The 24,565-nt window shown below is 38.9% G+C and overlaps 1 protein-coding gene across 1 annotated transcript in view; it reads left to right on the top strand.

The window, feature by feature from the left end:
- CDS1 (CDP-diacylglycerol synthase 1) overlaps positions 1-24,565 on the top strand; it is a 67,140-nt gene that overhangs the window by 21,645 nt on the left and 20,930 nt on the right. Inside the window, exons 3-5 of the mRNA XM_030925246.1 lie at positions 8,317-8,413; positions 16,409-16,506; positions 17,224-17,363. Of these exons, the coding sequence (XP_030781106.1) occupies positions 8,317-8,413; positions 16,409-16,506; positions 17,224-17,363 (335 nt within the window). The remainder of the gene's footprint in view (positions 1-8,316; positions 8,414-16,408; positions 16,507-17,223; positions 17,364-24,565) is intronic.

The raw sequence follows: 24,565 nt of genomic DNA, 5'->3' as shown, positions 1-24,565 counted from the left end.
AGCTATGGTATTAGGTGGTCAGAGATGCCACCTAATATCCGAGGTATAGTTCTATGTATTTAATGTGTATCCACCCTTAAAACCTTGTGAAGTACAAGAAAACCAAGGCTGAGAGGTTAATTGTTGAAGGCTACAGAGCTAGTAATATACAGACCGGGGATTCTTGCCTTGGGCTGTCAGATTCTGATGTCTGTGATCTATTTACCACGTCACGTTGCTTTTTCTGGTATTAGAACACCTAATAAAGAAAATTCCATAGTCTCAGTTCCCTATTTTTCAAATGCCAGACAGAAATAGGTATTTTTTTCTTTTTTCTTTTCTTTCTTTCTTTTTTAAATAAGACGGGGTTTCACCACATTGCCCAGGCTGGTCTTGAATTCCTGGGCTCGAGCAGTCTCTGCCCACTTTGGCCACCCAAAGTGCTGGGATTACAGGTGTAAGCCATGGCACCAGGCCAGTATTTTTTTTTTTTCTTTTAACTGAGTTTAAGATTATTGTCTAAAACTCCACAACCCATTACCATTTTATACTTGTGCAACATTTAAAAATGTTTAATGACCACAAAATTTCAGCTAATTATATTACCCTTCATTGTATACTTTAGTAATATGAATTAAAAAATTTATAAAAGCAAAATAAACCTAAGCTTTTGTCCAGATTAATGTATGAAATGTTACACATTGATATAGAAAGAACAATGTTTCCCCAACTTTTTGACACTTTGACACAGTAAGAGATACGTTGTATACCACATTTCAAGACACACAAATGTATATTTTAACTGCTGCAAAAATGAATTACTGTGATACCCTCTGATTTCTTTTCTGTTTGATGTTGTTCTATGTTATTGAACAAAAAATGCTACATGTAACTTACTCAATGGATTTTACTACCCTTGGGTCATAGCCTGCAGTCTGAAAACCACTGGTTTAGTTGTATCTAGTAAATGTAATATGAATTTTTCTTTTTTTTACTTTGTAAGGGATAACCATATTAGAATACATTGGTTAAAAGCAACATTTTCATAGTTTTTAACCAATAGAACATATATTTGATCTGCTATTAAAAGCATGATTATTTTAATAGTTCTTGTTCCCAGTTGTTTTCATGACCTAATTCACAGATGTAACTTTGTGTTAAAATCTCATCAAGTCTATCTCAGACCTGAAATTTTGTGTATTTGATGTTCTATAAGAATGATGGGCCGGGCGCGGTGGCTCAAGCCTGTAATCCTAGCACTTTGGGAGGCCGAGACGGGCGGATCACAAGGTCAGGAGATCGAGACCACCCTGGCTAATACGGTGAAACCCCGTCTCTACTAAAGAATACAAAAAACTAGCCGGGTGACGAGGCGGGCGCCTGTAGTCCCAGCTACTTGGGAGGCTGAGGCAGGAGAATGGCATGAACCTGGGAGGCGGAGCTTGCAGTGAGCTGAGATCTGGCCACCGCACTCCAGCCTGGGCAACAGAGCCAGACTCCGTCTCAAAAAAAAAAAAAAAAAAAAAAAGAATGATGCCAGATTTGTATGTGTCATTCATAAGATCTTCCTTAATCATGAAGTTTTTTTTTCCTGATATAAAGTAACAATAGCAAATACTAGCAGCTAATATTTATTTAGCATTTACTATGTACTAGCATTGCTTCAGGCACTTTATATGTGTTAACTAATACTCTCACGGCAACCTCATAACACAAGTATATAAACGTAGACAGATATTGTATATCAAGGGTCATGTAGCTAGTAAGTTGTGGAACCACATTCTGAACCTAAGTACTGTGGCTTCAATGCCTGTGTTCTTATCTATGCTATTTATGAGTGAATTGGTTTTACAAAATGAACAATAGATAGTATAATGGTTTCAATCTTCTCAAGAAACTTTTCTGCAAAGATTACACGAATGTTTTACATGTAATCTGTTTTATACATTTTTATCCTGTTTTTAGTCTAATATTGAAAACAGACTGTCTCGACAGTTAATAAGGATATCTAGGAATTGAACTCAACTCTGCACCAAGCAGACCTAATAGACATCTACAGAACTCTCCACTCCAAATCAACAGAATATACATTCTTCTTAGCACCACATCACACTTCTTCCAAAATTGACTACATAGTTGGAAGTAAAGCACTCCTTAGCAAATGTAAAAGAACAGAAATTATAACAAACTGTTTCCCAGACCATAGTGCAATCAAACTAGAACTCAGGATTAAGAAACTCACTCAAAACCGTTCAACTGCATGGAAACTCAACAACCTGCTCCTGAATGACTACTGGGTACATAATGAAATGAAGGCAGAAATAAAGATGTTCTTTGAAACCAATGAGAACAAAGACAGATGTTCTTTGAAACCAGTGAGAACAAAGACACAACATACCAGAATCTCTGGGACACGTTAAAAGCAGTGTGTTGAGGGAAATTTATACCACTAAATGCCCACAAGAGAAAGCAGGAAAGATCTAAAATTGACACCCTGACATCACAATTAAAAGAACTAGAGAAGCAAGAGCAAACACATTCAAAAGCTAGCAGAAGGCAAGAAATAACTAAGATCAGAGCAGAACTGAAGGAAATAGAGACACAAAAAACCCTTCAAAAAATCAACGAATCCAGGAGCTAGTTTTTTGAAAAGATCAACAAAATTGATAGACCGCCAGCAAGACTAATAAAGAAGAAATGAGAGAAGAATCGGCTGGGCGCGGTGGCTCAAGCCTGTAATCCCAGCACTTTGGGAGGCCGAGACGGGCGGATCACGAGGTCAGGAGATCGAGACCATCCTGGCTAACACGGTGAAACCCCGTCTCTACTAAAAACTACAAAAAACTAGCCGGGCGAGGTGGCGGCGCCTGTAGTCCCAGCTACTCGGGAGGCTGAGGCAGGAGAATGGCGTGAACCCGGGAGGCGGAGCTTGCAGTGAGCTGAGATCTGGCCACAGCACTCCAGCCTGGGTGACAGAGCGAGACTCCGTCTCAAAAAAAAAAAAAAAAAAAAAAAAAAAAAAAAAAAAAAAAAAAAGAGAGAAGAATCAAATAGACGCAATAAAAAATGATAAAGGGGATATCACCACTGATCCCACAGAAATACAAACTACCATCAGAGAATACTATAAACACCTCTATGCAAATAAAACAGAAAATGTAGAAGAAATGGATACATTCCTAGACACATACACCCTCCCAAGTCTAAACCAGGAAGAAGTTGAATCCCTGGATAGACCAATAACAATTTCTGAAATTGAGGCAATAATTAATAGTCTACCAACCAAAAAAAGTCCAGGACCAGATGGATTCACAGCTGAATTCTACCAGAGGTACAAGGAGGAGCTGGTACCATTCCTTCTGAAACTACTCCAATCAATAGAAAAAGAGGGAATCCTCCCTAACTCATTTTATGAGGCCAACATCATCCTGATACCAAAGCCTGGCAGAGACACAACAAAAAAAGAGAATTTTAGACCAATATCCCTGATAAACATCGATGCAAAGATCCTCAATAAAATACTGGCAAACTGAATTCAGCAGCACATCAAAAAGCTTATCCACCATGATCAAGTGGGCTTCATCCCTGGGATGAACATATGCAAATCAATAATTGTAATCCAGCGTATAAACAGAACCAAAGACAAAAACCACATGATTATCTCAATAGATCCAGAAAAGGCCTTTGACAAAATTCAACAGCCCTTCATGCTAAAAAATGCTCAATAAACTTGGTATTGATGGGACGTATCTCAAAATGATAAGAGCTGTTTATGACAAACCCACAGCCAATATCATACTGAATGGGCAAAAACTGAAAGCATTCCCTTTGAAAACTGGCACAAGACAGGATGCTCTGTCTCACCACTCCTATTCAACATAGTGTTGGAAGTTCTGGCCAGGGCAATCAGGCAAGAGAAAGAAATAAAGGGCATTCAATCAGGAAAAGAGGAAATCAAATTGTCTCTGTTTGCAGATGACATGATTGTATATTTAGAAAACCCCATTGTCTCAGCCCAAAATCTCCTTAAGCTGATAAGCAGCTTCATCGAAGTCTCAGGATACAAAATCAATGTGCAGAAATCACAAGCATTCCTGTACACCAATAACAGACAAACAGCCAAATCATGAGTGAACTCCCATTGTTCAAAGAGAATAAAATATGTAGGAATCCAACTTACGAGGGATGTGAAGGACCTCTTCAAGGAGAACTACAAACCACTGCTCAATGAAATAAAAGAGGACACAAACAAATGGAAAAACATTCCATGCTCATGAATAGGAAAAATCAATACTGTGAAAATGGCCATACTGCCCAAGGTAATTTATAGATTCAATGCCATCCCCATTAAGCTACCAATGACTTCCTTCACAGAATTGGAAAAAACTACTTTAAAGCTCATATGGAACCAAAAAAGAGCCCACATTGCCAAGACAGACTGAAGCCAAAAGAACAAAGCTGGAGGCATCACACTACCTGACTTCAAACTAAACTACAAGGCTACAGTAACCAAAACAGCATGGTACTGGTACCAAAACAGAAATATAGAACAGTGGAACAGAATAGAGCCCTCGGAAATAATACCACACATCTGCAACCATCTGATCTTTGACAAGCGTGACAAAAACAAGAAATGGGGAAAGGATTCCCCATTTAATAAATGGTGCTGGGAAAACTGGCTAGCCATATGTAAAAAGCTGAAACTGGATCCCTTCTTTACACCTTATACAAAAATTAATTCAAGATGGATTGAAGACTTAAATGTTAGACCTAAAACCATAAAAACCCTAGAAGAAAACCTAGGCAATACCATTCAGGACATAGACATGGGCAAGGACTTCATGACTAAAACACCAAAAGCAATGGCAACAAAAGCCAAAATTGACAAATGGGATCTAATTAAACTAAAGAGCTTCTACACAGCAAAAGAAACTACTGTCAGAGTGAACAGGCAACCTACAGAATGGGAGAACATTTTTGCAATCTACCCATCTGACAAAGGGCTAATATCCAGAATCTACAAAGAGCTTAAACACATTTACAAGAAGAAAATCAAACAACCCCATCAAAAAGTGGGCAAAGGGTATGAACAGACACTTTTCAAAAGAAGACATTTATGCAACCAACAGACACATGAAATAATGCTCATCATCACTGGCCATCAGAGACATGCAAATCAAAACCACAATGAGATATCTCACAGCAGTTAGAATGGCGATCATTAAAAAGTCAGGAAACAACAGGTGCTGGAGAGGATGTGGAGAAATAGGAGCACTTTTACACTGTTGGTGGGACTATAAAGTAGTTCACCCATTGTGGAAGACAGTGTGGCAATTCCTCAAGGATCTAGAACTAGAAATACCATTTGACCCAGCCATCCCATTACTGGGCATATACCCAAAGGATTATAAATCATGCTGCTATAAAGACACATGCACATGTATGTTTATTGAGGCACTAATCACAATAGCAAAGACTTGGAACCAACCCAAATGTCCATCAATGATAGACTGTATTAAGAAAATGTGGCACATATACACCATGGAATACTATGCAGCCACAAAAAAGGATGAGTTCATGTCCTTTGTAGGGACATGGATGAAGCTAGAAACCATCATTCTGAGCAAAATATCACAAGGACAGAAAGCCAAACACCACATGTTCTCACTCATAGGTGGGAATTGAACAATAAGAACACTTGGACACAGGGTGGGGAACATCACCAACTGGGGTCTGCGTGGGGTGGGGGATGTCAGGGAGGGATAGCATTAGGAGATATACCTAATGTAAATGACTAGTTAACGGGTGTAGCACATCAACATGGCACATGTATACATATGTAACAAACCTTCACGTTGTGCACATGTACCCTAGAACTTAAGGTATAATAATAATAATAAAAAAAAAGAAAACAGACTGTCTGCAAAGACTTAGAATTTATAGATACATAGGATTAAAAATAGTAATTACATAAGAAATGTACATTACTTGTGGGGAAAAAAATCCTATAATTCTCCTACCAAGACATTAATATTTTGAATACTTTGGTGTTTACTCTTTGAGGTTTTTTTTTTGTGCAGTATGTGTGTGTGTGTGTGTGTGTGTGTGTGTGTGTGTGTGTGTGTGGATGTGTTTAAGGCAAAAATGAGATTATACTGTTTTCTACCTTACTGTTTTCATTTTCATTCCATAGTGTTATTAGGAACAACATTTTATGTAGGATCCTAAATGTATTTCAGAAACATTTTTAATGTCTATGACATATTTTGTTGTATGGCTGTAGTCTAGTTTATCCAACTGATCACATATTGCTGGGCATTTAGTTTATTACTAAATGTTCACAGTTAAAAATACCTCTACATTAAACATTTTTCTTTGTAGCTCACTTTGGTTTAACATCCATTAATTATTTCCTTAGGATAAAGTCCTAAAGGGAAATCGCTTGGTCAAGGTTTATGCCCTCCCCTTACTTTCTTTTTTAAACAGGGTTTTCCTCTGTTGCCTAGACTGGAGTGCAGTGGCGCAGTCTCAACTCCCTGCAACCTCTACCTCTCAGGCTCAAGCAATCCTCCTACCTCAGCCACCCAAGTGACTGGGACTACAGGCGTGAGCCACCATGCCTGGTTAATTTTTGTATTTTTTATAGAGACAGGATTTTGCCTTGGCTTGTGGTCCTTTATTTACCTCTGACTAGATTTGTGACCTAGCTCAGTTTCCTAATCCATCCATTAATCTGCAAACAGTTGTATCTATACAACTACATGGAGCCTTTCAGCCGTAGCATTTTTGACTCTACACTCATTTTCAGTTCTCCCCCATGCTGAAGCTCTCATGAGAAGTTTATGCCTACGTAGTTTGTTAATAGAGGGAAATAAAGTTGAATGAGTGCAATTTGACTACCTTATAAAGAAATTGGAAACTGGAAAAAAATATATGTTGTTGGTATGTTGGTATTTTAGATCTTGTGTGAAGAAATGATATGATAAAAGGAGTAGCTGAAAAGAGTGTTTGTTGGAAGTGTTTAAATTATATTGGAGAGTGGTTGAAAGCAAGGAATGTAATCTTTTTTTTTTTTTTTTTTAAGAGACAGTATCTTGCTCTGCCACCCAGGCTGGAGTGCAGTGGCACAATCATGGCTCACTGCAGCCTTGACCTCCTGTGCTCAAGTGTTCCTCCCACTTCAGCCCCGACATGCCCTGCCTACTCTCCCCCTCCCCACTGCCACCGCCCCTCAGTAGCTGGGACCACAGGCAGGCAAGTACTACCATGCCCAGCTGATTTTTGCTTTTTTTGTAGAGCTCAGTTTTTACCATATTGCCCAGGCTGGCCTCAAACTCCAGGGCTGAAGCGATTCTATATCTTATGAAGGCAGCTAATATTTCTGTTCTAAGAAGGGAATGAGGGCTGGGCATGGTGGCTCACACCTGAAATCCCAGCATTTTGGGAGGCCAAGGCAGGAAGATCACTTGAGCCCAGGAGTTAGAGACCAGCCTGAGCAAGATGGTGAGACCCTGTCTCTATTTTTTTAAAAAAAGGAGTGAGGACTTGTGCTTAGAATATACTGCATATATGTTACTAGACTTTAAGTTGAATCAAAATCTCTTGTAACATAATTTAAGTGCTACCAGTTGAATTAATAAAAATCAGAAAAGTCCTAAAGAAAAACAGCAACAATTCTAAATATAGATGTCATCATTTGTGTATAAGAGCATTCAGAAATCACCATCCATGTATTTGAATTATTCTGGATTTTTCATACAAGGCTGCCAACAGTTTATATGACACGGTCACACAAGGAGTGATATTTGTATGGCACACTGGGGGTGAAGTGTGAGGCTTGTGGTGGTGGTGGGGTGCGTGAATGCTACTTGGTTTTTGTTTTTGTTGTTTGTTATTATATAAAGTGAAGTAGTGGAATCGTTTTTTTTTTTTTTTTTTTTTTTTGAGACAGAGTCTCGCTCTGTCGCCTGGGCTGGAGTGCAGTGGCGTGATCTCAACTCACTGCAAGCTCCGCCTCCCGGGTTCATGCCATTCTCCTGCCTCAGCCTCCCGAGTAGCTGGGACTACAGGTGCCGCCACCACGCCCGGCTAGTTTTTTGTATTTTTTATTAGAGACGGGGTTTCACCGTGTTAGCCAGGATGGTCTCGATCTCCTGACCTCGTGATCCGCCCGTCTTGGCCTCCCAAAGTGCTGGCATTACAGGATTGAGCCACCGCGCCCGGCCAGTAGTGGAATCTTAAAGTAAAGGAAAATTCATAAATCTGGCAAATCAATACTGAAACCACAAAAAAAACCTTAAGAACACATTAAATACTAACTTTACATTTTCTTTGTAGGTGGAAAAACTGGTGGATACGTGGAATTCTCACTCTAACTATGATCTCGTTGTTTTTCCTGATCATCTATATGGGATCCTTCATGCTGATGCTTCTTGTAAGTGTTTGACTTTTTCCTGAGTATCTCTTGCTTTGTTTTTCAACATTTATATATGATTGAAGTAATTTGAACATATCATAAAAAATAAGTTAATTCAACACTTAGTCATAGCATATTTAGTTCCTTTAAGTGTCTTTTATTTCATGATGATTTGACTTAATCTTTTCTGTTTGCAAAATGACTATTCAATGTGTTCATTCAGCAGAGACCAAATTTGTGTAACAGGTACATGTCTATGTGTCTGACATTGTGCCAAGTATATTTTATAAAAGATATGACATGAGCCTGAGACCTCGTCTCTACAGAAAATTTTAAAAAATAAGCTAGGTGGTGGTGGTTCATGCTTGTAGTCCCAGCTACTGGGGAGGCTGAGGTGGGAGGATCACTTGAGCCTGGGAGGTCGAGGCTGCTGTGAGCTGTGATTGTACTACTGTGCTCCAGCCTGGGCAACAGAGTGAAACCATCTCAAAAAAAAAAAAAAAAAGACAGAAATATACACACGTACCATGAACATATGACTATTAGCTAGATCCCTGATTTCAAGGAACTCAGTGTAATGGCAGAAACATACAAGTAACCATACGAATAAAAGTATGATAAATAAGCGAGATAAGTTCTATGATAGAACATGTTAGGAGTGCACAGTAGAGAAGCACCTAATCGAGTCTGAGGGAGAGATGAGGAGGGGCTTTCAGAAAAGAGAGTACCGAAGCCGAGTCCTGAATACTGGACAGGGAAAGGAATTCCAAAGTGGAGACATCCTGGGCAGGCCAAGGAGGGAGTGAGAGGATGCGGTCCATTGGAAGATCTGCAAGTTGTATGTGTAGAGGGTGTCTTTGTAGGGCACTGGAGAGGCAAGGAAAAACCATTCGGGGAGTTTTGGATTTTGGTGTGTGTGGGAAGCTCAACAAGTCAGGAAGCCAAACAAGTATTTTAACCCTTCATTCATTCATGTAACAAATGCTTCCAAGATGCCTGCTATATGCCAGGCATTACATTAGTTCTATGGATGATACAGTGGTACTGAGAAAAATGTACCTGTCTCTGCCCTCATGGAGCATACTATCTGCACTTTAAAGAGTTGATTATTTACAGTCAGATGCCACCTGATGACATTTTGGTCCGTGATGGGCAACTATACGATAGAAATCCTGTAAGATTATAATGGAGCCAAAAAATTCCTATTGCCTCGTGATTTTATTCCAATTGCCAACAGTATTCAGTAAGTAACATGTTGTACAAATTTGTAGCCTAGGACCAATAGGCTATACCATATAGACTAGATGTATAGGAGGCCATACCATCTAGGTTTGTGTAAGTATATTCTATGATGTTGGCACAACAACAAAATTGCCTAACGATGCATTTCTCAGAACATACCCCTGTTGTTAAGCAACACATGACTATATATAATCACAAACTACGATAAGCATTTGAAAAAAAGAATTATACTAAGACAGCAAAGGCGGAGCTGGGAGCCTTTGCAGAGGCACAGTGCCAAGCACGTGGGCTGCGATCTGAAGGCTGAGTGGGAATCAACGAGGTAAAGGATGGAGTCTGTGGGAGGACCATCACAGGCAGAGGATTCCTGTGTGCAAAAGCCCAGATATTTAAAGCATGAAACATTCGAAGCCCACAAGTGTTGGAACCAAGGAGAAATGCATTTGTTGAACACACTCATCAAGCACTTAGGCAGTGCTGAGCGTGGTTTGACAGCACACAGCAAGAGCCGGCTCTCTGGGGTGCCCTGTGGCCTTCTTTATTAGTATTATCATCGTTACTACTTTTTCTCATTCCTTCTCAGTTAATCCGGGCTCTTCTTACGTTCTCATCTCCTTCATCTCTGGTTTCTCTTGCCCACTGAGAAATGTGTTTATCCATTTTGCCAGTCTCCCTCCATATTCAATTATATTCGTAGCTCATAAGCTTATGAGCTATATGATATGGTTTTCCTTTTATTTTATAAAAGAATAGTTTTGATGTGAAATTAGACATGATGAAAAAATTCTATCAGCTCTTGAAGCCACTTAAAGTGGCTTTTATAAGCACCTCGAAGCCTCTTTCACTTCTCTTCTTGTCCTCTCATTAATTTTACACTTCCTTGGGGAAATCAAGTAATGAAAATGAGAAGAAGTTAATTTCTTTTTCTGCTAATTTGCTAAGATCTGAAAGTGCTTTTTCTCACAAAGGAAAAATGGATAATAAATAGGATAGACTTAATGTGAGGGCAGAGGAAGCCGAGCTTGAAAGCCAAGTGGGCAGGCATGGGCAATTGTCTGGGTTTGATTCCAGGAAGAGGCCCCCCAGCTCCCAGTCTTCTGTCGCTGAATGTGCCAAGGGCTAAAATGACCACCACTGGCCCTGGGACTTGGACATTTAAGAAGCAAGTGTGTACAGAGCACTTTTCAGTGCTCTGGTGGTGAGTGGGCAGGCTCGAGGAAGAAGGGAGCTAGTGAGAGCAGGGAGTTCCGCAAGGCTTTGTGGGTGGAGGGACCTTTGAGTATGGCCTTGAGCCGTGTATCAGGGTGGAGGCAGCTCACAGCATTCCCTGGGTGGCAGAAAAAGGTGCTTTTTCCTGGAGCACAGGGCCGAAAAATAATTAGAGATCAGATTCTGGAGGGCCTTGCAATACTATGTGAAGAAGTTTGAGTTTTATTTGGGAAGCAGTGAGGAGAAGTATTTTGGGAGAATTTATTTGGAATTAATAATTAAGAATTTATTTGGGAGAAGTAAGGAGTAAGAAGAAAATTTTGATCTAAGGTATCAGAATCCACCAATATCCTAGATACACTGACTTAGGCAGGTTTGGTGGGTTCCCCTGTGATTTACATGTTTCTCCAAACTGAACTGTTGAGTATAATAACTAGAGCAAGAATTTGTGGATTAAAAACTATTTTCTAACCACTCTTTATGACAAAATTCAAGACAGTTTTAAAGGCATGCATGCGTACATTTGGATTCTGATTTTTTAAGAGAACCATAAGTGTGCCTACAGTACCTGAGTTTTTTTATTTTTTTCTACTATGAAAGGAAAATATGATCTTATTACAAATTATTTGCTTCAATTGGTGAGTTTAATTAAAGAAGAAAATAAGAATATTAAAGATCTGGCCAGGTGGCCATGCCTGTAATCCCAACACTTTGGGAGGCCAAGGCATGTGGATCATTTGAGGTCGGAAGTTCGAGACTAGCCTGGCCAAAATGGTGAAACCCCGTCTCTATTAAAAATACAAAAATCAGCCGGCTGGTAGTGGCATGTGCCTATAATCTGAGCTTCTTGGGAGGCTGAGGCAGGAGAATCACTTGGTCCTGGGAGGTGGAGGTTGCAGTGAGCTGAGATCGTGCCACTGGGCGACAGAGTGAGATCCTGTCTTTAAAAAAACAAAAAAGAATATTAAAGATCTAAGTAAAGTAGGTTTGAACTGTTATTGGTTATTTAAGTTTATTACATATACATACATGCATATATATATATAATGTTTATATGATATTTATGTTAAGAGGATATGGATGATTCACACATATAGTTGGTATGCAATTGATATTACTTTATGTGTTTTAAAACCTTATTTCTATTCCTATTCTTAACTAGATCATTTATATTTTGAGAAGGACACATTGTATCTAGCTTGCAGTTGCCTTATAATGTCAGCACTCAAAAATGACTAATTCAATATAGTTTCATTAAAAACTTCTAGGAGGCCAGGCACGGTAGCTCACGCCTGTAATCTCAGCACTTTGGGAGGACGAGGTGGGCAGATTGCTTGAGGTCAGAAGTTCAAGACCAGCCTGGCCAACATGGTGAAACCCTCAATTTTGCACTTCCAAAATCTCTATTCAAAATACAAAAAATTAGCTGGATGTGGTAGCGCACACCTATAGTCCTAGCTACTCAGGTGGCCGAGGTAAGAGAATCACTTGAACCCAAGAGGCAGAGGTTTCAGTGAGCCGAGATGGCGCCACTGCACTCCAGCCTGGGAGACAGCATGAGACTTTGTCTCAAAAAACAAACAAACAAAACTTCTAGGAAATTACAGGTACTATTTTAATATGGAATGCATACCCATATTCCTTAAAAGGCCTTCTTTTGTCGTTTTTAAATTGTTGTATTCATGGCTTAGAATCGTACTTTCCAAGTGATGGAGTTGCTAAAGCATGTTTTGATTTAAAGACAGATGTGAACACATAGAAGATATTAAAAGCAAATAACACTACCTTTCCCCCCCTACCTTCTTGGAAACTGTTGTCATTAAGTTTTAATTCATGCTATGTAATTTACTTTTAAATGGTGTGTTTACTTTTTCCCATTATGAGAGTTGTGTAAGTGTGTTCAAATTACTTTGGAAAATAGATAATTAAAAATAATCATTCCAACCCTGTTGTTGACTACCAAAATGCAATTAGTAGTGTTATTTGGTGTATTTTATTTCATCACTTTTTGCTTAATTTGTGTTTTTAAAACCATGGTCATAATAATAGTGTGACTAACATTGTGAATCCTGCTTTTTAAGCTAAATATCACATCAAAAATTTTGTGGCCAGGTGCGGTGGCACACACCTGTAGTCTCAGCTATTCGAGAGGCTGAGGTAGGAGGATCACTTGAGCCCTGAAATTCCAGTCTGAGTCCAACCTGGATAACATGGCACAACCCTGTCTCTAAAAAAAACAAACTTGTTAAAAAAAGTTTTGTGTTGTTCTGTGGTCTTTATAATCATTAGCTTTACTAGATTGTCTACTTGATAGAATGTAATTCATCATGCAGTTATTCACTTAAAGTGAATGAATATCTGAATTCATTCAGTGCATCATTTGAAGTTATTCAAATCATTGTGTTATTTTTAGACATTCAGGTTATGTTCTGTTTTTTTTTTTTATCGTGAATAACACTATCCTGAACATATTAGAACATAAATATGCTCTAACGTTATATGCAGGAGTATTTTCTTAGAAAATATTTGCAAAGTGAAAATAGACACTTATTTGGATAACCCATAGGTACTATAGTTCATACTCAAAATGTCCAGATCTGAACTTCTAGTCCATACCTCAGCCATCCAGAGTAAATCTGTTGTCAAAGTTAAATAACGATACACAGACAAATCTCTATGCAAAGCATTTTATTTGGGAATGTATATATATATTTTAAAAAAACAGAATTGCACTTCAGAGCATACACCCAGACCAGGGTTGTCTTTAGTATGTCTAAAGAACAAAGAGAAGGTTGGGAGTTTTATTAATGAGAGAAGCTTGGGAGTTTTATTAAAGAGAGAAATGCTACATACTGTTTTGAAAGAAAGCCCATTGGCACTAGTAAAGTTTTGGGGAGTTGGCAGGCTCTGATTGATGAGTGACAGTGGTGGCAGGTAAAACTAGTCCTAGAGTCATGGCACATTGTTGTTTCAGCAGCTACTAAATGAAACTGGTCTGAGGGTATGGCCAGCTGTTTCAGCAGCTGGGCTTTGGATAATTCGTGGAGCAGGTGCTATGTGCCCTGAGTGCTTTTTCCACTTGGCTCCTCAACTCTGATTTTAGTTGAATATGACAATTGACCCAATTTGTATAATTCTTTCGTACTGTCTACTTTTCCAAGCCTCTCTTGGTGTTATTTTGTGTTCCCTTTACTCCCTTAGCCCCTCAATTTCCTCACTCACCAGGTCTAGTCAGTTCTGCCCCCTCTACTTCTCTCCTATCTTCTTCTCTACTCCTCTGCCACTTCAGCTGGATAGCGAAGTGGCATCTTGCCTGCCTGACTGCCTTTACTCTTGTCACCTGCCTAGTCCATTCTTTCCACTTTATTCTCCCAAACTCTCATGTCCAGTCATGTCCTTTCAACTCCTCGGTGCAGTGCTTCCTGCTGTTTCCTAGGATTCCAGGACCAGGCTCATCTCTTTCTCTCCTTATTAACCCCACCTTTGTCTTCCAGCAACTCCACCCTCCTAGTAGTTCCCTTAATACGCCCCATTCCCCCTACAGGCTGTGACTCTGCAGATCCTTCTCCTCCAGCTCTGCCGTTGCCCACCCCCTGCCCCTGCCACAGGTGTGTCTGCCTCTACACACGTCCATTTGCCTATTTCACATGGGTTGTAGTCGTGTTTCCTCCCTGAGAGACGTACCTCTCTGTGAACAGATGCCATATGTTATTTCTATAAGTCCTCAATAACTAGTAAAGAGTAGACGCTTAAATACTGACTGTTGTTTTTAAGGTTCTTGAAATATTAATTGGGCCAACAGAGTCCTTTGAGTGTACATTGCTACCAGTATTGATGGTGTGGAGTATTAATGTCTGTGTAATCCTCCAGTCCTGGAAGATACACATACAGTTTTAAGATTTCGACAGTACTATTTGGAACCTTTTGTTTTCTGTTTTCCTAGAAGTTCCGTATTAATTGTCCCTGCAAGCTATAGTTGATCATATAAATATAATGTGTGCTATTAAAAACACTTTTATTCTCCCCTCTCAGTAAAATAAATACAATTTAAGGTGCCAGTGGATGTGCCCTAGCAAATAAGTTCATAGAAATTACATCAGTATGATATTTTAAAAGCCCTTCGGAGCTGACTAACTCGCTTTACTGTTTTATCTTAATACTAAACATTGTCTCCGTTCTTTATTTTTGTTAGAAATGACTTGATATTATATACAAATGTTATTTGAAGAAGGACACTTAGATTTCCTCCTGTCTTTATAACACATTTATGACTTTTTGCTAAAAGTACTGTTTATGGTTTCACATACATTTCTTTATCATGTGGCTGAAAAGAGACATTTATTTTTTAAAGTATGTGATTGGACATGTAATCAGTATAATGGGAAAAGATAGCTTAAGAATACCCTGAATGGTAGATTTTGGAAAACTAACTTGTGGAAATCTTAAAAGGAAATCCCAAAATATATCCTCTGACAGAGTTTGGTAAGCTTTTTCTGTTAAAGGACCAGATAGTAATATTTTAGGCTTTAAGGAGCTGCATATGTTTCAGTCACATAATCTTGGATTTTTAAATAACTCTTTAAAAATATAAAAATCCATTCTTAGCTCAAGGACAGCATAAAAACAAGCCCCTGGAGAGTGCTCTCTAGACAAAAAAGCTAGTCTGCCGTATTCACAAAGATTTTTACCTCTTAATTTATGATAATAAGTATTCAACTTGCCATTTGCTCTTTGAGTCTTGAAATTAATAGGTCAAGCACTGGGTATGATGCTACATCTTGAGAAATTACCTTCATCCAGGTTGCTGAATGCAGCAGTTTGAAGGACTACAAAATAGAACATCAAAAAGGGATTTATAAATGTAAACCCATTTAATAGGTGTGCAGTCAGGACACTGTGTAAACAGAAATGCGTAAACTCAGTTGACTGGCCAAAGTGGCTTCAAATGTGGAAGGTTGCTTATACTTTGCTAAGGTAGCCCAGCTTCGATTGACCAGTGAGTAGCTGACTATGGGAGAGCTGACACAGCTGGGAGGATGAAAAGGCCATTCCAGGGTGACTGGGTAGAAAGTGTTTTAACTGTTTGTCCTGACGGTATCTTTATTACTTGCAAGTATAACAATGCATGGTTACAAATAAATATATACAAGCAAACTTTCATATATGATTTTCTTAGGGTATCTCAAGAAACATAATGGACAAGTTGGACAAAAAGATTCTCCATCTTGAGAAGGACAGTCTCAATAATGAAACAGTAATGAGGGATAAATCCTAGTCAACTGTGGCCGACCAGATCCCTCAAACTTTAAACTCCAGTGCCATTCCCCACCCCGGGAAGGATCTTCCAAGCCTTTTTGAGTAAAACATTATTTTGTCCACCCCTTTGAGGCATCACTTGATTTTTAGAGATATGGAATATTGCATTTTTTTACTGACATTTAGAATAATTAAAAATTGGTAGATTAAGATTTTTAAAATACGTATGACAAACTACTTTATTGAATGATTAAGCATAAATCTAAACATTGAGAAATGTATGTTAATGTTTTTTCTTGGTTTCAGGTTCTGGGCATCCAAGTGAAATGCTTCCATGAAATTATCACTATAGGTTATAGAGTCTATCACTCCTATGATCTACCATGGTTTAGAACACTGAGTTGGTAAGTAAGCTTGAAACTATTTCAAATATGAAAAGTTAATTTCTGAAGTTTGGGGTTATTAGGCCTTGATTGCCTTACAGAGGAAGAATCCCGGCTCATTTGGAGTCCACTAGGAGCATTAGAAGAGGGGAGATGCCAGTGCGTGCAGGTCAATGGGGAGACAGGTTGAATTACCTCTTCTTTCTTTCGTTCTTAATCTTCCTGAGGACAGGTAGGGATTTGTCTTAGGACTTCTACTATTAAAAAGCATTAGAGCTGTGAGTAGTTAGGAGTTAATTTTCATTATGAACTTAATATCTCAATATATACACCCACACATTATACATACATACAAAGTATTAAAATCATACACATACATACACACATTATACTACACACAAAGTATTAAATTTATACACACACACACACACTGCTCCCACCTCCCAAGGGTGAAGGATTGTGTGTAGGTAGTATTTTCTACATCGTTTCCTAATTATCTCTGGCATTAGATTTTCAGCTAAATAAAGGTGTGAATTATATTTGGTAAATTTTTGCTAATCAATAAATTTGAAATTAAGTTTAAAACAGGAAAATAACATTTTGGTAAAATATATCTTGAATTGGTCTTCTGAACTTGGTTTTGATCTTTGTGTCATCAGAATGTAGAAAATAATTTTGTTGAGTTTGACGGGAAGGAAAGCTTCAAATATAGAAAAGCTAATTGTTTTTAAATTACAGGTACTTTCTATTGTGTGTAAACTACTTTTTCTATGGAGAGACTGTAGCTGATTATTTTGCTACATTTGTTCAAAGAGAAGAACAACTTCAGTTCCTCATTCGCTACCACAGATTTATATCATTTGCCCTCTATCTGGCAGGTAAGTTAAGGAATATTCTGTATTGATATGTAGCTAACACATTTTCCATGTTTATTTTTATTTCTGTTATTTAAATTCGTAATTTTTTGGTTACATTTTATTCCAGCCTCTCTTTTTCATTGTTTCTCATGTATAAAGCTATTTCTTTCATCATGTTCTTAAATAGCAATTACTCCCTTATAGTGGGTTTAAAAAGTGCTTATTAAGAATCACTCCAGGCCGAACTCTGTGGCTCAGACCTATAATGCCAGCACTTTGGAAGGCTGAGGTGGGCGGAACACCTGAGGTCAGGAGTTTGAGACCATCCTGACCAACATGAAGAATCATGACGCTGTACTCCAGCCTGGGCGACAGAGCGAGACTCCATCTCAAAATAATAATAATAAAAAAAGAACAATTGTAGTTAATTAAAACATAAATCATTTATATCATTAATATATGCATATTAGTTTTCAAACTGAATTTCAAAAGAGTTATGATGTAAACAGCAACCCTGCACCGCACCGCTTTGAGATTTATTCCTTTTTTCTAAGTAATAGGCCTATTTCTTAGTTTACTTTAGGCATTATCTATTGACGTCCTGTTATAACCTACCTCACTTCTTCATACTCAGTTTTTTTCTAGTCACAGTTTGCATTAAGTAGGTACTCAAAATATCACTTCCTGTAGAACAAAATAGTATCTATGATTACATTTCCTTCTTTTACTACTTTTTGTTTTTCCCGAACTGAGTAACTGCCTCACCTTCTCTTTCCCATATTTGCTAATTTCAGTGTAGAGATCCTTAATTTCTCCTTCAGATTTGCCCATGTCTGTTGGCAGTGTTTTCAGATATTTACACAAGTCAGATAGTATATCAGTTGCCTTTTTTTCTGGAGATTTCTATGCCAGAGACCTCTGCATTCCTGTTCCTGTGTGAGCTGGCTGCATTTGGGCCCACTGCTGAGCTGTCCTCATGATTTGAGCCCATTTCTTCCATCCCAGGTCTTCCATCTCTTGGTTAACACCCTCACTTTGCTGAAGCATGGCCTGCTGTAGTTTCTTATGAAATGATGTGTAGAAGGTAGATGTCTTATGTTTGTGCATTTCTAAAGATACCTTTGGTCTATTCTCACAGCTGATTGCTTTGGCTAGGGCTCACACTTATTGTTAGACTTTTACTTAATAATCCAGGTCAGAAGCCTAGGCCTCAGTCTTGCCTTCCACCAGGCCTTTTCTCCTTAGTTTCTCTAGAAAATATGTTTAGGCACCTGTAATTTCTCAGGTCTACTAACAGTTTTCTATCTGTTTTCTAGCTTCCAAATTTTGTAGACATGTTTCTTCTTTTCTCCTTGACATTTCTTCAGTTTTCTCTGTTCTCGTGGGGCTTCCCCTTAATTTCTTTTAATGTTATTTTGCAGGGACACCAGGATGGAATACAAACTGTCATTTAAAAACAAAAAGCCGTAACTAGTTTTATTTTTCCCTTGGCTTAAAACAATTTGTTATTTTTGCTCACAGTCCTGCGGCTTAGCGGGCTTAACTGAGCAGTTCTAACCCCAGACCTCCCACGTGGTTGCCGTGAGACAGAGGCCGGTGCTCATGTCTTAAGTGTGCTGGACATCAAAGATGGCTCCTTTTCATGACTGCAGTTCGTGCCGCTTGCTGACTTGGGCACTGACCTGTGGCCCCTCCATGTGGCTGGGATGGGACAGGCACCCTGGGCAGGTGTTTCAAGAGGCCTAAACTAGTGTGTGTGTATTTTTTTTTAATGAAAATATATGCCCATGATAAAAATTTAGACTAGAAAGGAGTATTTGATGAAACTTTCCTCCACCTCAGGGCCTTACTTACAATATCTGGAGGCTTACTATTGTTATTCCAGAAATAGTCTGAGTATTCAAGCTTTTATGTTTATATCCCCCTTCCCTTTTTCTTATACAAGTGAGAGTATCTCTTCTGTACCATTTTTCGCTTCATACATTAATAGCTTATAGATGGATTTATATTGGCACATCTACATCTATCATTGTATCCACATCTGCAGTTACATCTATATTGATATACAGCAATAGCTGAGAGGTAGAATGTCGGCATATAAGGTGATTACTGTTTTCCCCTTTGGTTTTGCTATAATTTATGCTTGAGAATAACATCTCAATTGAGTGTGGACCAATACTGTAATTCATTTTCTTTGTTGTTTCTTTTTATATATTTTGTCTTTGATTATCGCCTCCCAGTCAGCCCCTTTTTAGTAATTCTTTGTTTCATGTGTGACTTTTGGACTCTACTTCTATAAAAATACAATCAGTGTTTCGTCTTATTTTTTTTTTGAAACAGAGTCTCACTCCGTTGCCCAGGCTGGAGTGCAGTGGCACTATCTCGGCTCATGGCAACCTCCGCCTCCTGGGTTCAGATGATTCTTATGCCTCAGCCTCCCAAGTAACTAGGGCTACAGGCATGTGTTACTGCACCTGGCTAATTTTTGTGTTTTTAGTAGAGATGGAGTTTCACTATGTTGCTCAGGTTGGTGTCTAACTCCTGGGCTCAAGTGATCCTCCTGCCTTGGTCTCCCAAAGTGCTGAGGTTATGGTCATGAGCCACCATGTCTGGCCTGGTATTTCTTCATTTTTCTAACAGTATACTTATTTCTGCCATAGACATATTTTACCGTTTCTTATTTTACACTCAGAATCACAGAAACTTACTGAAAGTCATTAAAGTCATTCTTTGAGCAAACATTTGAGTGTTTTTCAAATGCTAGGTACTGTGAATGATGTTGAGGATATAAAGGGAAATGAAGCGATTGTGTGCCTTCCAGGGTCTTGAAGCTGGTGAGATGTGAGTCTTCTAGTTCATTGCTGAAATGTGAACAAGTTCTGGCAGGAGCATGAAGAAGAGGAAGGAAGGCCATGGAGGGCCTTTGAGAAGAAATGACAGGTTTCATGAAAAGGAAAGAGCAAGCAGGCAGTTGCCAGGTATCGGATAGTAGAAAAGTCCATTCCAGGCAGAGGAACAGCTGTGCAGGCATGAGAATGAGAAAGGATTGCATGTTTTGGGTTCATGGAGGCATTGCAGATAGGGAAGGTAGGCAGGAGCCACATCTTGAGAAAATTTGTGTGTCTTAGGAAGGGTTTGGACTTTATATCTGGGAAAACATTGGAGGATTTTAGGCTAAGAAATGATGTAACCAGATTGTAATTAAATGAAGTAGGTTGGGAGACATTATCAGGCAGACTAGATAGGAAGCTACTGCTGTAATCCACGCTAAATGTAGTAAGGACCTAAACTCTTCCGGTTTGTAGTTAATACTAAATGAGTATAAGTTAGAAAATAAAAATACCACAGGCTGATCGTAGAACCCAACTGCTATTTTATGACAGTCTATGAAAAGTTGTTTATGTATCACAGGTTATTGGCTTAAAATGCACATCTTTGTTGAGATAATTGCATATTCACATGCAGTTGTAAGAAATAATAGATCTTTTTACACTTTGCTCAGTTATCACCAATAATAGTATTTTGCAAAACTATAGTACATTACACCAGGATATTGACATCATTATAGTCACACAAATGTACTTTTTGTTTGTTATTTTGAGATAGGATGTCACTGTTTTCCCAGGCTGGTCTTGAATTCCTGGACTCAACTTACCCTTCTGCCTCAGATTCTTTGGTAGCTGGGATTACAGGCGTGTATTACCATGCCCCGCTCTATAGGTATACTTTAAAAATGCAGCCTCATAGTAAGCTAGGAGCTACTCAGTTAAATGATGTAACTTCCAGTATAAAACAGGCATAGAATACTAGAATACTAGATGTCTATTATCATTTTAAGGGTGGCCTAAAAATGGCTCAGTTAGACCAAAAGCACCCATGGTGTACCTCTCTTGTTTGTTTAATTCCCAGAGCGCAGTGCAGGACTGGCATTGAGGGTCCGACTCTGTATTTGTTGGATAAACGATTAAAAGGCTGAGAACATGCACATCCACACACAGTGCTTCTTAATGATATTTTCTTAGTATTAGTGTTTTGTTTGCTGAGTCTTGAGGCCTTAGTGGCTACTCTTGAAGTGCTTAGCAACATTTGTGAGCTTAGTCCAGCAAATGGAGTTAGACTTTGAAACAGGACTATGGAAATAGAGAGTGTGCTAACATTGAGATATTTGTACCTTTCTTTCAAATTATGCTGTGGAAATCTTTGGAAGTCTTTTTGTTAAACAATATTCCAAGGGCCCTGTGAAAATTTTAGTTGTATTATAGTGGTCAAATGACTTCAGAAAATGTATGTCTTACCAGATTTAAAAAGCAGAGACAGTTCAAACTACTTCATTGACATTGAATTTTATTTAAATAAAATATAGGTATCTCCAATTCTGACCCGTCATGTCGTGCAATTACATGGTTAGCAGTGATATGTCAACAAACTTAAGGTGTTTGACCCTTAATATCATCACCTTACATTTCTTTATTCAACTATAGTGATGTGCTTATTATGTTTAATAAATTATTTTTTGCTTGTGTTTGTGCATGCGTAGCTATTTTGATTTCTTTAAAATTCTTAGGGAGATAATATGACTTGAATGTAACGCTTTCAGTTCAAGAAAATCGATGGACATACAAAACTAAGTTACAGCCAAAATTAATGCATAATTAAGATATTTTCCCCAAACATCCTGAGTATCTTTTATATCAGAGGATATTAATGAAATCTTTAGAAAAGTGTCACAAATAATTCACAAAAGACTGTATCTCCAAAACTACTTAAAATTTCTGAATTAAAGACTACTAAACTCTATATACATGCTAGTACTGGTTCTTAACCTTAGACTAACCATTCAGATTAATAGAAAACTTTTTTTTTTTTTTGAGACGGAGTCTCGCTCTGTCGCCCAGGCTGGAGTGCAGTGGCCGGATCTCAGCTCACTGCAAGCTCCGCCTCCCGGGTTTTACGCCATTCTCCTGCCTCAGCCTCCCGAGTAGCTGGGACTACAGGGGCCTGCCACCACGCCCGGCTAGTTTTTTTTTTTGTATTTTTTAGTAGAGACGGGGTTTCACCAGGTTAGCCAGGATGGTCTCGATCTCCTGACCTTGTGATCCGCCCGTCTCAGCCTCCCAAAGTGCTGGGATGAAAACTTTTTTAAATGTTTAACCAATATGATGATTGGTTTGTATGGTAATCTCTACAATGCATATTCATTTAAAACTTTTTCAGAACAACTCAGTTGTAGCCTGGTGTCTGAGTAAAGGCACACAATGCTTTTTAAATTTGATATTAGAAAAAAGGCACACAATGCTTATTAAATTTGATGCTAGAAAGTTTTGATGGTTTAGGCAAGTATAATGAAGAATATAACCAAGTGAAAGAATGGGGGATGAGTCGGAAGCTCTAGTATTCAATCTTGGGCCCATCCTACTGTCTGTTTTTTGAATTAAGGGCTATATGTTTACTAAATTTTCACTAATCATCAATGGTAAATTTAAAAAACAACCTTATTTTTCATTTGTTTTCGGTGTCTTCAACAAGAGTAAGAGCTCCTGAATGGCAGTGCCTATCTTATTCATTTTTGCATCTTGTTTCTGGCATATCAGAGGTGCTTAATAAGTATTTTTTATCTATTTTTCTGAAATTCCCTCTGTCTCATCTGTTGGGCTTTTCAGTATCTTGTGTTTTTTCCTTTACTTTTCCTGACCCCCTTAAAAATCTTCATCCTTTTTTTCTTTTTTAAATAAATTTTTTAAGAGATGGTGACTTGCTCTGTGGTCCAGGCTGGATGGAGTATAGTAACTTGATCATAGCTCACTGCAGTCTCAAACTCCTGGGCTCAAGTGATCCTCCAGCCTCAGCCTCCCAAGTAGCTGGGACTGCAGGTGTGTGCCGTCCTGCCCAGCTAATTTTTACTTTTATTTCATAGAGACAGGATCCTGCTGTATTGCACAGGCTGGTCTTGAACTCATGGCCTCAAGCCGTCCTCCTTCCTTGGCCTCCCAGGGTGTTGGGATTATAGGCATAGGACACTGCACCTGGATTCTCTTGTTTTTGTTTTGTTTTGTTTTGTTTTGTTTTGTTTTGAGACAGAGTCTCGCTGTGTTGCCCAGGCTGGAGTGCAGTGGCGCGATCTCGGCTCACTGCAAGCTCTGGCTCCCAGGTTCACGCCATTCTCCTGCCTCAGCCTCCCGAGTAGCCGGGACTACAGGCGCCCGCCACCACACCCAGCTAATTTTGTTTTGTATTTTTTAGCAGAGATGGGGCTTCACAGTGTTAGCCAGGATGGCCTCGATCTCCTGACCTCGTGGTCCACCTGCCTCGGCCTCCTAAAGTGCTGGGATTACAGGTGTGGGCCACTGCGCCCGGCCACTTGTTCTTTTTGGATATACCTCTCTTTAGTTTGTTGGGTAACTGGTTCTGCTTAATCGCTGGAGAACTCTTTGATGCTGGGCAATGAGATATACGTATCTTTGTATTGAGAACACCAGGCACAATACTATGTGGATAAATAATAAGTATAACTTTTATATAAATAACTATATATTAGGATGCCTTTTCAGTACTTTTATTTATAGTACTATAACACATTCTGTGATTTTAATTTAGAAATATACAGGCCGGGCGCAGTGGCTCACACCTGTAATCCCAGCACTTAGGGAGGCCGAGGCAGGCGGATCATAAGGTCAGGAGATCGAGACCATCCTGGCTAACACGGTGAAACTCTGTCTCTACTAAAAATACAAAAAATTAGCCAGACCTGCTGGTGGGCGCCTGTAGTCCCGGCTACTCGGGAGGCTGAGGCAGGAGAATGGTGTGAACCTGGGAGGCGGAGCTTGCAGTGAGCCTAGATCGTGCCACTGCACTCCAGCCTGGGCGACAGAGTGAGACTCTGTCTCCAAAAAAAAAAAAAAAAAAAAAAGAGAAATAGTCATGCAAGCATTCTTTGTTAACAATCAGGGAAAAAAAATAAAACTATGGATCCAAGTGTACAAAAAGTGATCCTTTCCACAGATTTATTAAAATATAAATATATTTTTAAGTATTGAAACATAAACTGTTAATATGTCCATACAGTTGTGAATGAGAAAGATTAAGTTCATATGTTTCTTTTTTACAATGTTTTTCTTTAAAAATTCATACAGTTGGCCCTCCTATATCCATGGGTTTTGCATCCCTGGAGTCAACCAACTGTGGATCGAAAATATTCTGGGAAAAAAAAAGCAACACAGGCCGGG

Source organism: Rhinopithecus roxellana, chromosome 2, assembly GCF_007565055.1.
Source record: "Rhinopithecus roxellana isolate Shanxi Qingling chromosome 2, ASM756505v1, whole genome shotgun sequence".
In the NCBI taxonomy this organism is placed as follows: Eukaryota; Metazoa; Chordata; class Mammalia; order Primates; family Cercopithecidae; genus Rhinopithecus; species Rhinopithecus roxellana.
The sequence above is the reverse complement of the archived record's forward strand: the minus strand, read 5'-3'. Positions and strand labels throughout refer to the sequence as shown.